The sequence below is a fragment of the Onychostruthus taczanowskii genome, unplaced genomic scaffold, assembly GCF_017590055.1.
Source record: "Onychostruthus taczanowskii isolate IOZ18803 unplaced genomic scaffold, ASM1759005v1 scaffold18, whole genome shotgun sequence".
Taxonomy (NCBI): domain Eukaryota; kingdom Metazoa; phylum Chordata; class Aves; order Passeriformes; family Passeridae; genus Onychostruthus; species Onychostruthus taczanowskii.
The window spans coordinates 7,618,771-7,632,525 of record NW_024499017.1 but is presented as its reverse complement, the minus strand read 5'-3'; the positions used below and the strand labels follow the sequence as shown (position 1 = coordinate 7,632,525).

The window sequence follows — 13,755 nt, the reverse complement described above, 5'->3', positions numbered from 1 at the left end:
GCAAAATTTAGTTCTTATGGGGTCATACTTCTATAGGTTCCCCTTCTAAAAGGATGAGACAATAGGCTCCAGTGCAATTTCATCAGTAGGGCAGGAGATATGCTACCAAAATCCATTAAATTAAAATATATTTTGTAATATTAAGCTAATTAAAATGAACTAGTACCACACAGTAAGCTGTTTTAGTAGAAGTACCTTCTGCCATCCAAGGATTATTAGACTGATTGAGGAGGTATAGTGTTAATTAAAAAAAGATGTCCTATTTAAAATTGACCGAATTAGTGGTGTTAGCAGCGTGGAGGTGCTGAATGACTGTAAGTCTTGAAATTGTCCTTTTCTGAGCCTGATGAAAATTTCCCCATTTTTGATGACAGTACTGACAAAGGTTATTCAAATTTAGAAGTGTTTTCCCACCTAAATATAATTCAACCCAGATAGAAACAGGTCTAGATACATTCTTCTTTAGCTTTTACCAAACTTTTGGCAGGAATGAAAACTAATAGCTCATCTGAATCAAGTTATTAGTAATAAAATAACTTACTGGAACATAAGCAGTAACACTGTACAGTGTAATCTATGTGGTGTACCCTGGATTTCAGTACCTGACTGAAATGATCTTAAATTGCAATTCATTAAGTGGGGTTGGCATTGTTGGAGGGGGTACCCTTGGCTGTAATAAAATTCAGAGACTGGTTTTGAAGTATCTAGTTTTGATCAAGTCTATTTGAGGTACTTAAGTGTCTTAGTGTTTAAAAAGAAGAGAAAAAAACCCCTTACTTCTGGGTTGGAGTCACACATTTGCAAAGTTTGAGGATTGGAATATTGTGTTTATGCAGATAAAATCAAATGCAACTTGCAAAATTATTTTGTGCTCACCCATAGCCAGAGTAAATTATTTCTGCTTGTGACTGCAGGTGCTTTAAGTGAGAGTCTGATGTAGTCTTTAAGATGATCTGTTAGGTACAAATGTGTGTTCTTCTGTCTTGGTAGTGTCCCACACTGGATGAGAGCTTTGTAGTTTCTGCTGATGCTCAGGTGGGATTGATGCTGTTCTGGCACTGCTCTTGCAATGTTCAGGCAATCGCTGTGAGAGCTGTTAATCATTGTGCCAAAAGATGAGAGACAAACTCGGGGAAACTGGTTTCCTGTTGATGCCTGACTGGTGAAATTTGGCCTCCTGTGTTACAGACTCTGCATTATGCAATAGCACTGAAAGGCTCCATTCAAGGTTGCACCGTTGTTCTTTGTGTAAACAAAGATCATCCCTGCCCTACAGCCTGAACTGCTTGGAAATGATAAGCCAATTCTAAATTAAAAGATAGCTTTGATCATCTTAAAAGTGATAGGAGATAAGGCAAAGGCCTGTTTGAGTGGACCCTAATTATCCATCATAGGATTTAACATGAACTCCTGCAGAGTTGTGCTGAATTTAGTGCATCTGGTGTTGAGGCAAGACACATCACCCTGCCATTGAATAGTTGTGGTGGGTGCTGTGTGTGTGTTCCACTGGGAATTCTCATTTCATCAGATGAGGGATTTTTACCTATTTTCTCTCCCTTGTGGCTGTTGCCATACTGGGATGTTGATTCAATTTGCAGTTTTTATTCTTTTAAACTGTGTTAGAGCATTATAGGGTTTCTGTATGTTGTTGATACATGAGTTTGTGAGGTTTATTTGTTTGGGTTTTTTTCTTAACTCATGAAAGTAGCCAGGTACAAAAGAATTTCTGTAAGTGTTCAGCTGTGGGAACTAGGAGAATTGTTATTTAATCCCCTCTTTGTCCCTTTCTGACAGACCAGACTGTTTTGCAGGTCTCTGGGTGTGTTAAGCCTTTTTTTTTGTGGGCAATTGTGATTGATGTTTATCAGCAGTGTGATGCAGCACTGCTACAAGTGTTCTGTTGGCCTTGATGCAATTCTCAGAATAGTTTTGAATCTATTGCTTTGAGTCAAATTAATGTGTGGGGGGGGTCTGTCTCTCTCTCCCTTCAGACACAGGCGCCTGGCTTTGCTGAAGCAAGTGAGTATCAGAGAGAACTGCTGCACACTTTGCTGTGATGAGGTGGCAGACACAGAACTCAGGCCGTGTGGACACAGGTAAAACCTTAGAAAAACCCAAATCCAAAGAAATAGGAAAATGTGTGTGTGATGCTCAGCTTAGATGAGGCCATATGCAGTCCCTGCTCATCTTGATTGACTCCCCAGGATAAAGGAAATAACCTTCCTTCCTTTTAAGGATGTGATGTGTAGAGGTTAAATACAGTGTTCCCACTATTCCACTCATCCTAGACCTGAGCAGATTGAACCCCTAATTGTGTGTGTATTTGGGGAAATACAGAGGCTACATCTGTGTGCTGCTCTGGGCTACTGAGTCTTATTTCCCTGATGTCAAAGGCTTTGCTGATTAGTACTTGATACTGGGGCTATGAAATCCAGATCATGTGAGGAGAGCAGAAAATTCATAATAGTCACATACTCATTAAATGTTCAACAAATGGATTGTCTGGAATCACAAATTCCTCTAAAAGCTAAAAATGGCACTGCAGTATGAGTTATACCATAATAGCACTTTTCCTGCTTAAAGCAGCCTACTAGGAAATTAATCCAGTTAAGTCCAATTCCTTAGAGTTTTAGAGCACTCATGGAAGGAGTCTTGCCATGTGTCTAGACACTGGAAAGTTAAAAAGAGATGTGCCTGGATTGGAGAATTTGCTGCAGGGCACTGGGGCTGCTCTCCAGAGCAGAGTGAGTGTGAGGATTAATGAGCACAGGGAAGTGGGATCCTGAGCAGCTGCAGGTCTGGGGGATGCTGAGCAGCAGGAGCTCCTCTCAAAGCCTGTAAATGGATCCACAGCACCTCACTGGCCGTGCCTCATCTCCACACTGGGGGACTTGACTGTGCCTCTGGCAGGCTGACTAAGCTGCTTAGTGCTTGTGTTGTTTTGTTGTTGTTGTTGATGAGGTTTTCATACTGTAAAAGCAGGCTTTAACTGCTTTTTCTTCTCCTTCAGTGACCTGTGCATGGAGTGTGCCTTGCAATTGGAGACCTGCCCTTTGTGTCGACAGGAAATACAGACCCGAGTCAGACAGATCTCTCACATTTCATGACACACGTGGAGAAATACCACAGACTTGTTTTTAAAGAACTCCAACCAATACTGAAAGGGGAAAGCATCTCTAACCAATCTGTATGCACATAGAACCATAGCCACGGCCAGATTTCATGCTAACCTGTAATCTGTTTATCCTAAAACTGAAATCTTTAATAAGCTCTTCCCAGCTGCCAGCAAAGGGAGCTGGTTTCAGCAGTCAGGAGTTCTGGCTATTGGTTCCTCCGAGCAAGAGCAGAGGGAGTTGTCTCTTCTTCCCCTTTTCCTTCTCGCCTGTCGCAAGTGCTGAAAAGATTTGCACTGGAAGTACACATACAATGCATTTTAGAAAAGAAGAGAAAAGTATTTCCTAAAACAGGGCCGTGCTGTCTTGTGCTCGAAAGTCTATTTTTGGCAGAAGTCAGTGCTAAAAAGAGAATGCCAATGTTTTCCTGTTTAATGTAGCCTCCTGCTGGTCAGAGACTCTGTGTTTTCTGATATTAAACTGCTCAAAGACTGAATCTGTACACAGACTGATTCGAAAAGACAGTGTGGAGACTGTAGAGAAACTCACAGGTTTTAATAACTTGGTGATTCCAAAGAATGTTCTGATTTGTTTTTAAATGTTAAAAGATCAGTGGTATTTTCAAGTACATAATGTTTCTGATACTTTTAACTTCGGTACCCACATTTTTTTGTGAGGTTATAATTTTCAGGAGGTATTCTTAACTAATTATAATGCTGGACTGGAATTAATTTGATATTCTGGGTATTTTTTAAGGTATCATCGAACATCTTTTTTAATCAGTGTTGTTTTTGAAAGTTAGCTCAATTTTTCCAAAGTGAATATATCTTAAAATATTAGAGGAGACTTCTGGACCCATTTATTTAAAACAAGGTTATTTGGATAGCAATTTCAGTCTTATTCTTAACTCCTTAAAAATGCACCTTGCTTGCCACTTGTCAGTCCTGCTCTGAGCAGGTTTGGGGCCACACTTCCTATTTTTTGGTAGGGATCATACAGTGGGAATCTCTGCTCCACTTTAATTACACATTTGTGATGTTTGTATGTTAAGGGTGCACTTCAGTAGGCAGCTCTTGACTTCTACTAGGTTTCTACAAGGAATCAGGGTTCACAGCTGGTGTCAGTGAAGTAGCACAAAAATAGGTGGGGTTCTGCTTATTTTGCACCAACTGAGGATATGACTCGGTCTCTTCCAAGTCTTGCACCGGTTGATTTTTTAAAAATAGCTGTCTGTATAGTAGAACTTTACTAATTCACACACAACTTACACCAAAACCATCCCACTTCTTGGCAGTGATTCAGCAGCAGAGGCTGTTGTAGTGAATCATCGTGGTGTGATGTAGCTTATTTTTAAAATCATTTATTATCTTTATTGTACTATGGAGTACTAACAAAGCAGAGCTGAGGCTGCTTCTTCCTGCTGAGCACTCTGGCTTCCTACAGACCTCAGCAGTGAGAGCTCTGCACACAGGTACCAGAACCCAGCTCTCTAGCAACTCCTTTCACCTTCTGCCTTTGCTAACTCAAGGGTGCTGAACTTCATCCAGAGATGTGTGAATTAGGAAAGTTCTGTCCATCATTTTCACGTTGACTTTTGTCCAAATGTAGACTGAATCCAGCAGCAGAGTGCTGGTTAGTGTTTTTGCTAAAATGTGGATTTTCTTCCACCTTGGCTGCCTGGTTTGATTTGAGTCAGACTGGCAAATCTGTGCCACAGGGATCTCATTTCCTCGCCGACTGTACTTTACAATGTTTTGCTGTATCCATGTTTTCAGTCAGGGCCGAGTCCCTTCCAGCTCCATGCTCAGTGAGCAAACATGAGCTCCATCACTGCCACAAGGGTGTTAAAAATTCAGAATCACTTTGAAATGAAGTTCTAAGCGCTTCCAAATGCAATGATGAGTTTTTATCCCTAAGGTACAGTTACAAATCATACTTTAGGGAAGAGGTGGGACAGAACCATTTTGAACTCTGCCTTAATAGAGTCTAGTAATTTCAGGGCTTTGGTTTCCCTGGCCAGGATTAACTGAGGTAAAATTTTCAGAAGTGCCTAGGACTCCTAATTTGTATCGACTGCTGTATGAGATTAAGGTCTTCAGGCCCAAGCCCACAACGGCTTCCAGGCACCTGCTGTCCCCTTGGCCCGCAGGTGGCCTTAGAGCCTCGCTGCCTTTGTGGACATGGGGCTAAGTGCCTGCGTTCTTATGGAAAAAATGTAAATGCTTTGGAAAATTTTGCCCCAGACCGTCTTCCATGCAGCTGGTGCTGGGCAGAGGAAGCCAGCGGTGGCGGAGGAGGGAGCTGTGTTGCAGAGAACTGTCCTGTTCATTTCACGAAGGGAAAGACTGTACACCTTGCCCGGCTTTCTGCCGCCGTCCAGGCCGGGGTTTCTGTCAAGCTGGGTACTCCGTGAGCAGCGCGCCGGCACCCTCGCTCCCTGCACCCACAGCTCGGGCACAGGGACGGGAGGTGGCCACTCCACAGGCCCTCACAGGGCCAAATGAATTGTAGCAAAGTTGTCCATTCAACAATAAAAACATCCTGAAGGCTGTTTGTTGTTCTTTCATTCCTTTTCGGCTGAGGCTCGGGTGGGACACTCGTGCTGCGTGGGCCAGGTCACAGCGCTGGTCGCTGGGCTGCAGCAGCTGGGGGCTGTGCCCACCCTCGGAGCTCTGCTCTCTGACGGGAAGCCCGCTCTCCCACTGCCATTAACAAGCAGATAATGTTGTCTCCCGTCTCTCCCTCAGGGCCCGGCCCGGCGCAGGACGCGCTCCCCAACCCGCCATGGCGGCGGCGCCGCCTTCCCGCGCAGCCCTCACCGCGCTCTGATTGGGCGAGCGGGCCGGAGCCGCGCTCTGATTGGCTGCGGGCGGGGCGGAAGAGCGCGTTTCCCAGGAGACGGCCCGAGGGGAGGGGGCTGCGCGCCGGCCTGAGGGCGGTGGGTGCGGGCGGGGGGCGCGGGAACGGGACACGGGAACGGGACACGGGGCCGCAGTCCCGGAGCGGCGGGATGCCGCCGCCGGGGCGCTTTGTGCAGAGAGGGAGGGTAGGGTGATGGGCCGCTGCCCTGGGTCCCTTTGAGGAGCGGGAGGGAGCGAGACAGGCTGGGTGCTTGGGGAGGGACGGGGCTGGAGGGCTTTGCCCGCCCCTCGCCGGGCCTGAGGATGGGGAGGCGAGGGACGCGCTCGGCTCCTGCCGGGCTCGCGGTGATGCCCCGGGACTGCGCCGGGGGCCGGCGGAGGGTGAAGGGCGGCGGGAGCAGCGGGTTCCTATCGCCAGCGGCCCCGGGGTGCCGTGTGCCCTGAGCCCGGTGTGCCCTGAGCCCGGTGTGCCCCGTCCCCGGAATGCCGTGTGCCCTGAGCCCGGTGTGCCCCATCCCCGGAATGCCGTGTGCCCCGTCCCCGGGATGCCGTGTGCCCCGTCCCCGGGGTGCCGTGTGCCCCATCCCCGGTGTGCCCCGTCCCCGGTGTGCCGTGTGCCCCATCCCCGGTGTGCCCCGACCCCGGGGTGCCGTGTGCCCCATCCCCGGTGTGCCCCGTCCCCCGGGAGCCCTGTGTCCTCTCCCCGGTGCCCACTCGCAGCCTTGGGCCGAGTGTCCAGCCGGGACACAGCCCCTGGGATCGCTGTCCCAAGCCTGGCCTGCCAGCCTGGTCTGGGACACACTGGAGCAGGGCGGCACCTTTATCTTATCTGGCTTTATTTCTGTAATGGTCAGTCACGGATGTTTCAGGAGAAAAGATGCAGAGGTGTCCGCCTTTATAGGGTCTGGTTGTATTTTGAGCCTGTTCTCTGAATAGGCAGAGAAAGTTTCCAGGTTATTTGGGTTATTACAGAAAAGCAGTAGTAAACATTTTGGAAGAATGTGATGTTGGCATTCCTGTGTTTAGGAATTAAAATTTATCTCCTGATTAGCTCTTCTGGAAATGTATGGCAGTTTAGCAATGGAATTTGTATTAACACTAAGTCATGTTATTCCTTAGCACTTTGGTCAAAAAGAAGAAATAACCACTAACAGCTGAAACATACAGATTGTCTCTTCCACTCTGGCTAGGCAGGAGCAATGGAGACTTCTGATGGAGAAAGTTTGGGTGTAGCCACGTGAGTATGCTGCATTCTCATGTGTCAGATTTTCAATTAGCTAATTGCTAATTAAAATATCTTGATAGGAATATAATTACCCGAATGAATTTAAACCACACTCTTTAGCAGATTCTGCCTCTTAGGAGAACAAAGGTGCAGAATGCAAAGCTGCAAGAGGGAATAACATCAGTACAGAGTTTAGGTGAAGTCAAACTAAATATCGCTGTGGTCAGTGTAGCACTGGGTAGCTCTGCTGAGGAATCAGAGCAAGCCTTGTAAAGGCTGGAAATTTCATTTTAAATTCAGAATTTCTCCTTTTCAAGAGTGTTTGTTGTCTTTGGTCAATGATCCTGAGAGGAGACTCTTCCTCTCTTTGAGTGTTCTCCTAAAACTGAGCCCATCCACATGTGACCTCAACCAAATTTCACACTGGCAGATGCTGAGCTGCTGCTTCACCCCACGCGAGTCTGCCATGCTCTTCTCCCAAGAGTTGTGGCAGAAGGGGACGTGTGACTGTGCCTCTGTCATGCGTGGATTTAACTCTTTCAGCCTCAGACTCTGAGCAAAGGCCGGTGCCAGGGCTGCCTCAGCAGAGCAGTGTGCTGGCCCAGTCTGGGTAGGTGACAGGGAATTAAACCACAGGGTTGGTGAGCTCGTGTCTCTGTAGGTGTGTGGATGCCCGTGTGTTGTATAAAGAGATGGGATCGGGTTCTTTTGGAACAGGTCAATTCCGTTACTTTCACAGGCTTCAACCGGGGTGTAAATCAACACTTTCTCTGTTGCTAGGATAAGCTGTACAACTAGAAGTAGCATTTATTTGGAGAGGGGGAAAGAGTGGAAATCATGGCGTGCCGAGGGAAGCGCTGCCCGGGTGAGCTGCCGCGGTGTCCCCGGTCCCGCTGCCGGCCCCGCGCCGCCCTCTCGCGGGCTGCCCCGGCCCTGGGGCCGCTCCTGTCCCCGGAGCAGCCGTCTTGTTGCTAGGATATCGCTCGCTGAGCAGACGCCTTTTTAAATCAAAGATCTCTTAATTTTTCCTGTTCAGAGCGAGCCTGGTTATGGTTAAGCTGTCGGCTAAACTACTGTTGGATTAATTTCACTGGAGTGTTCTCTAATGGCAAAGTAACTTTAATGAGATTTTCAAAACTTAGTCTGAAGAGCTATGCTACTCTGTGTACTGATGAGAAAGAGACATTTAATTGAATTTGAATGGTGCTTTCACTGATCGAAGTGATGTTTTTTCTTAAAGATAAATATCACTGTTTCTTTGAGACTTCTTTCCCTCACATGTCAGAAAAGTTTGTCTTTCATCCCTTGGAGGAAATAGGAAGAGTTCATCTCCCACTAAAGACGAGCTGTGAATGCCAAAAACATCTTGTGGATTATTTACTGTCTTACAAGTTGCACAGTAATAGAGCCAGACTCCTGATTCTGGCACCAAAGATTTCTTCTCTGGATTAATTCAGATCCATAATCATGTTTAATATTTGCTCATGATAGAATAACTTTAGGAGATTATCCCATTTATTTAGATCATATAAGGATGTTTCCTGCATAAGAAAAAGATTTAAGTTTCTTCAGTTATATAATACTTGTATATACATTCAGTTGAAGTTGTTCCACAAAACCAAATATTTCAAAATACTCTGTAGAGTGTCTACAGTTCTGTGATCACCATGTGCAGGAAAGAGGAGGGAAACTGGTAGCAGCTGGAATTTGTGGGTTGGAAAAGGTTTAATTTGCTGTTCTAATTACACTCTTTACATTCTTTTGCACCAGAACTAGAATTACCTTGACAGTAATGCCAGTAAAACAACATTTTTTCTTTCTTGCAATTAGGCACCTTACTGGGAGGAAATAGAGTAGAGGCCTGATGAGAATCTCCATGGAGCAATCTTCTCATCAGTGCCATGGATTCTTTTCTAGGTTGAAACTAGGAAGTTATTCAGTTATCTTCTAATTACTGGGTTTATTTGTTTATTTGTACTTTGGCTTTTGTTAACACTTTTTAATTTTAACTTTAATTTCTGCTGTGGTCAAAATATATTTTTTTCCTTTGCTTTCAGCTCCACCACTTCTGATGAGTTTGATGCAGTTGTTGGCTATCTGGAGGATATCATAATGGGTAAGGTTTGCAAGTAGGTACAAATAACAACAGGGCTGCAAAACATGTCAGCTGCTCTTCTGTTAATTAGCCAACATACAGAGAGCCCTTGCCTGCTTCATGGAGGCTTTCCTTCCTTTCTTACCTGGTAGTGTAGTAAAAATATACATCAAATTCTTCTGTGTGCTTGTGACTCTTGAAAATTGTGCTCCACATCACTTCAGTACACTGCTTCTTAGAGAAACATTAAAGATGCCTGTGCATCTCATAGAGAAATCAAAGCTTTCTGGGATTTTTGTGGAAGAGACTGTGAGAGGCAGCCTTCCCTTCCCCAGCTCTGCCCAGACTTCTCCTGACATGTCTGCCAGGATGTTCTTGGAAGCTGCCATGGTTTCTCTGGGCAGTTTTCTGCAGTGCCCTGCTGCTGCTGCTGCTGCAGGGAGCCTTTTGCACTCTGATATAAAATGCCTGAGCTGCAGGCTGGGACTTGGTTCTATTCCAGGAGTGAAAGCTGCAAGAATGGGGAGCCTTATTTCTGTGTATGCAGCCCTGAAGCACAAAGATGGTCATAGAATCACAGAATGGTTTGGGTTGGAAGGGGCCTTAAAGATTGTAGGGAAGAGGTATTCACTTAATAAAAAATACAGATGTTTTGCTGACTTTAGAGCCAGAGCAAAAAGAGGTTGAGAATAAATAACTATTAATAAATGTAGAGCAGGAGGACTGTTTTGGTAATATTTCACCATCAGCCTCTGTCCTCTCACAGATGGGTCAGAAGTGGTGGTTTGGCAGCAGCTCTGGTGCTGATGTGATGAACTCTGCACGTGTGCAGGGCTCTGTGGTTACAGCAGGGAAGCAGAGGACCAGTGAATGTGGGGTTTGTGTTACAGAAAGAATGACTAAACTCCTAACTCTGTGCTGCATTTCTGTTATGGCCCAGATGATGACTTCCAGTTAATACAGAGGAATTTTTTGGAGAAGCACTACCAGGAGTTTGATGACTCAGAAGAAAACAAGCTCATCTATACAGACATTTTTAATGAATATGTAAGATACCTTTTCCCATTTTTCTTATTTTTTTTAATATAATTCTCCCTTTGTAAAATACTGGGAGCAGATCCCAACATGTTCCTGTCTCCTTCAGAAGAACAGCCATGATCTGTGAGCAAAAAATTTTTGTCCAAAGCTTTAGGTTCCTTTCTCATTGTTTCACACAAAATTTTCTAGAGATATTTTTGGAAGTTGTGTAGCTCCCTTGCATAGAAATTTAGCCAATTGCTGTACTAAATAATGTGTTTAACATGTGTACAAACAAAGTTTCTTCTTTTCCAGTTGTTTTATTTCTGGTATTGGATAATTCTGTCACATCCTTCATGCAAAGCATAATCAAGAAACTAGACCGGTCTACTATTCAGTACCATTAAATGAGTTGGAAAAATATTTGTTACAAGGTACAAATAGTCAGTGTTTGTTCTCCCCAAGATCCCCAGCAAAAAAAATGTGCAGCTCTGTGTCTCAGGGCTGGTGTGAGAACAGAACCAGCAACACCCACTGAGGAATCTGCAGTTGTGCCCAGTGAGGATCATGCAGAGTGTCAGGAAGGTGTCAGTGTAAGGATGCTGTTTGAAATCTGCCTCTGAAATCTGTTGTGATCTTACTGGGGTGGTTTGTCTGGGTTTTTTTTCAGATCTCTTTAGTAGAGAAATACATTGAAGAGAAGTTGCTCGATCGGATTCGTGGGTTTGATATGGTTGCTTTCACAGTGTCATTGCAGTAAGTCTCTGCTTTGCTTTTGGTTGAGGAGTGGATTGTGTGCCTCTCAGTTCTTTTTATCTAGATTAAAGCTTAGGGTTTTGGCTGTCCTCCCTTTAGATAATGGTTCCACTTGAACTTAAAATAGAAGTGTTCATGCTGGCAGTGGCTGACCAGCTTTCTTGCTTTCAGTATGTCCTGCTACTCTAAATTTCTGAATTGTCCTGCTGAAATATATTGGGTTTGAAGGGGTAGGAGGAGAAATCAGACTGAGAGCACTGGAAGATTTTTGTATTCTTGCCAGTTTGAAGCCAGACCCTTAAAAGGTTGTGTCTTATCTCTTCCAGGCACCTCAGTAGCCTGGTGGTGTTTCAGTCATGTGGTTGAATTCCATTATTGCAGTTTTCATATGGAGCATCCAGAGCAGAGTTTGGTTTGTGTTCAGCTTTTGCATTGGGTCATTTTAGCTTTACCAGCTACCTGAAGAGCTTGTTTTTGAAAGATCACTGGTTTTCCCCTTGAATAAGAAAATCAAGTGTAGTTGGGAACTGAGTATCTTCAAACATTTGAATTTGGTTAATTTTTAATGTCTCTTAAATAAACAGGTCAGGTTTTCAAGGACTGATATGATACTCATAGGTATTGGATTTAGATAAATGTAATAATGTAGTTGGATTCTAAATACTGCATGGTAATATTTGGCTGCAGCTTTGCTATATGATAACCTGCAATAATATTCTTGTTTAAATACTGATATCATTCTACTTGTCCTTTTTGACCTTGTACCATTTTAAAAATAACAAATTTTTCTCACACAATTTTCTCATTCCCCAACTTCTTTTTCTCTGTAGACAACACAAAGATGAAATGCCAGGTGATATATTTGATCTGCTTCTCACATTTACTGACTTTCTGGCTTTCAAAGAAATGTTCTTGGAATACAGAGCTGTGAGTATATCACATTGTTTATTTTCATTGGCACAGTAGCTGTTGGTTTTGTGTAGCTCCACCTGAGAGTGCCAAAGGAAAAGTTTCTACAGTAGGTCACAGTATTTAATCAAAGGCTGTAATGGAGTCAAAGGAAAAATTAATTCAATGAGTAGCTTTTTAAACTCAAACTGCACATTTAATGATTTCTAGAAAACATTAATAAAGCCGGCATGTGAAGCAGCTCTTCCTGTTTTTGTGAACTTCCTGCATTTGTGAACATTGTTTTCCAAATGAACAGAGGGGAACACTTTTTCACTGTGATGGTCTCTGTGCTTGTGGAGTCTCCATCCTTGGAGATATTCTAAAGTTGTCTGGACACAGTCCTGAGTGACCGTGCTTGAGCATGGGGTTTGGCCCAGATCACCTCCAGAGATCCCTTTCCACCTTGGCCATTCTGACTCTATAGTGTCTTGTTTTATTTTTTAATCCTAGTCTTTGCTTTTTAAGCCTCTTTCATTTGTTTTCTCCTCCTCACTGTGCCAGCTGGAGAAATAAAAGTGCTAAGATTTTTGGATGAGGTTTTTCCTAGCAAAATAAAAATCAGTGCTCTCCAGTGTCGGTCCAGTCCTGTTTGACAATGAGCAAAAGAGTCACAGTTGTGGTTATGCCTCTGCCTCTTCCCCATCCCTGTGAATTTTGTGGAGATGGGGACAATCTATGTATCAGCATCAGGAGGAGTTTCAGTTGGGATTTGCAGACTGGGGTCTCTGAGGGGCAAATGCCAGGAGCCAGATTTCAGCAGATCCCTGAGGCACTGGCACAGCATTCCCAACCAGGGCTGAGTAAGGCTCTGCTCTGACATGGGCAGAGCTGGCAGGGGGACAGCCCCCTCACCCCAGGGATTCTGCACAACTTTCTTGGGTTCACATTCAATCACAGATGCTCTAGTAACATGGAATTTTATATTGGTTTGTTGAAGCAGAAAATGTATTGCCTGTTTCATTTTTTGAAATGCTTATTCCAAACCATCATGGAGTCACAGATTTCTTTTTTTTTTTCCTATGTTTCTAGGAGAAAGAAGGTCGAAGTCTGGATTTAAGCAGTGCATTAGTGGTGACTTCATTAAACCATTAAACAAGTCGTTCTGAAGGGAGTTCTGTTGTATTTTAAGCAAGGTCTGTTCAAATTGCAGAGGTGAAAGGCAGCAATTCCCAAGAGAGGGCCGGGCAGAGGGGCGGGGACTCGGCTCCACTCCGAGGGAGGTGTTCGATGGGACAGCACCAGGACTGTGGGTCCCTCTCCAGGGGGTGAAATCAAAGCTTTCTGGAACTTTTAAACCCTTGTACAAATGGATGGAAGAGACTGTGAGAGGCAGTCTTCCTTTCCCCAGCTCTACCCAAACTTCTCCTGACATGTCTGCCAGGATGTTCTTAGAAGCTGCTATGGTTTGTCTGGGCAGTTTCTGCAGTGCCCTGCTGCTGCTGCTGCTGCAGGGAGCCTTTTGCACTCTGATATAAAGTGCCTGAGCTGCAGTTTGAGCTCCTTGTTCTTTGTCCTTTCTCTGCTGAACACAGAGAACAGTTTATTCCTTCTGTTCCTGTAGCAACATTGCTTAACTGGAAATCATCCAGTTCCAGCCCCCCTTCCACTAGAGCAGGTTGCTCACAACCCCATCCAGTCTGGTCCTAGGCAGTAAAAGATGCTCAGTTCTCAGGGATGTGGCTTTAACTGAGAAGTCAGTGTGTGCAGGGAAGTTTTTTACAAGGTGCCAAGGCAGAA

The 13,755-nt window shown here is 44.7% G+C and overlaps 2 protein-coding genes across 4 annotated transcripts in view; both read left to right on the top strand.

Moving 5' to 3' along the window:
* Positions 1-5,663, top strand: part of RSPRY1 (ring finger and SPRY domain containing 1) — a 36,571-nt gene extending 30,908 nt beyond the window's left edge. For both annotated transcript variants that reach the window (XM_041400417.1, XM_041400416.1), the window contains 2 exons: positions 1,992-2,096; positions 3,011-5,663. In XM_041400417.1, the coding sequence (XP_041256351.1) occupies positions 1,992-2,096; positions 3,011-3,107 (202 nt within the window). In that variant the 3' untranslated portion in view covers positions 3,108-5,663. The remainder of the gene's footprint in view (positions 1-1,991; positions 2,097-3,010) is intronic.
* A 342-nt stretch (positions 5,664-6,005) lies between these two features.
* On the top strand, positions 6,006-13,117 carry LOC121333952 (ADP ribosylation factor like GTPase 2 binding protein). 2 transcript variants are annotated; one of them, XM_041400783.1, is made up of 7 exons: positions 6,006-6,051; positions 7,094-7,211; positions 9,257-9,315; positions 10,235-10,341; positions 10,982-11,067; positions 11,898-11,994; positions 13,048-13,117. In XM_041400783.1, exons 2-7 carry the CDS (start codon positions 7,174-7,176, stop codon positions 13,108-13,110), a joined length of 450 nt encoding a protein of 149 aa, XP_041256717.1. In that variant the 5' UTR covers positions 6,006-6,051; positions 7,094-7,173; the 3' UTR covers positions 13,111-13,117. The 2 variants fall into 2 exon arrangements, with proteins under 2 accessions (XP_041256717.1, XP_041256718.1); XM_041400784.1 differs by lacking the exon at positions 6,006-6,051 and adding an exon at positions 6,086-6,159.
* The last annotated feature ends 638 nt before the right edge of the window (positions 13,118-13,755 follow it).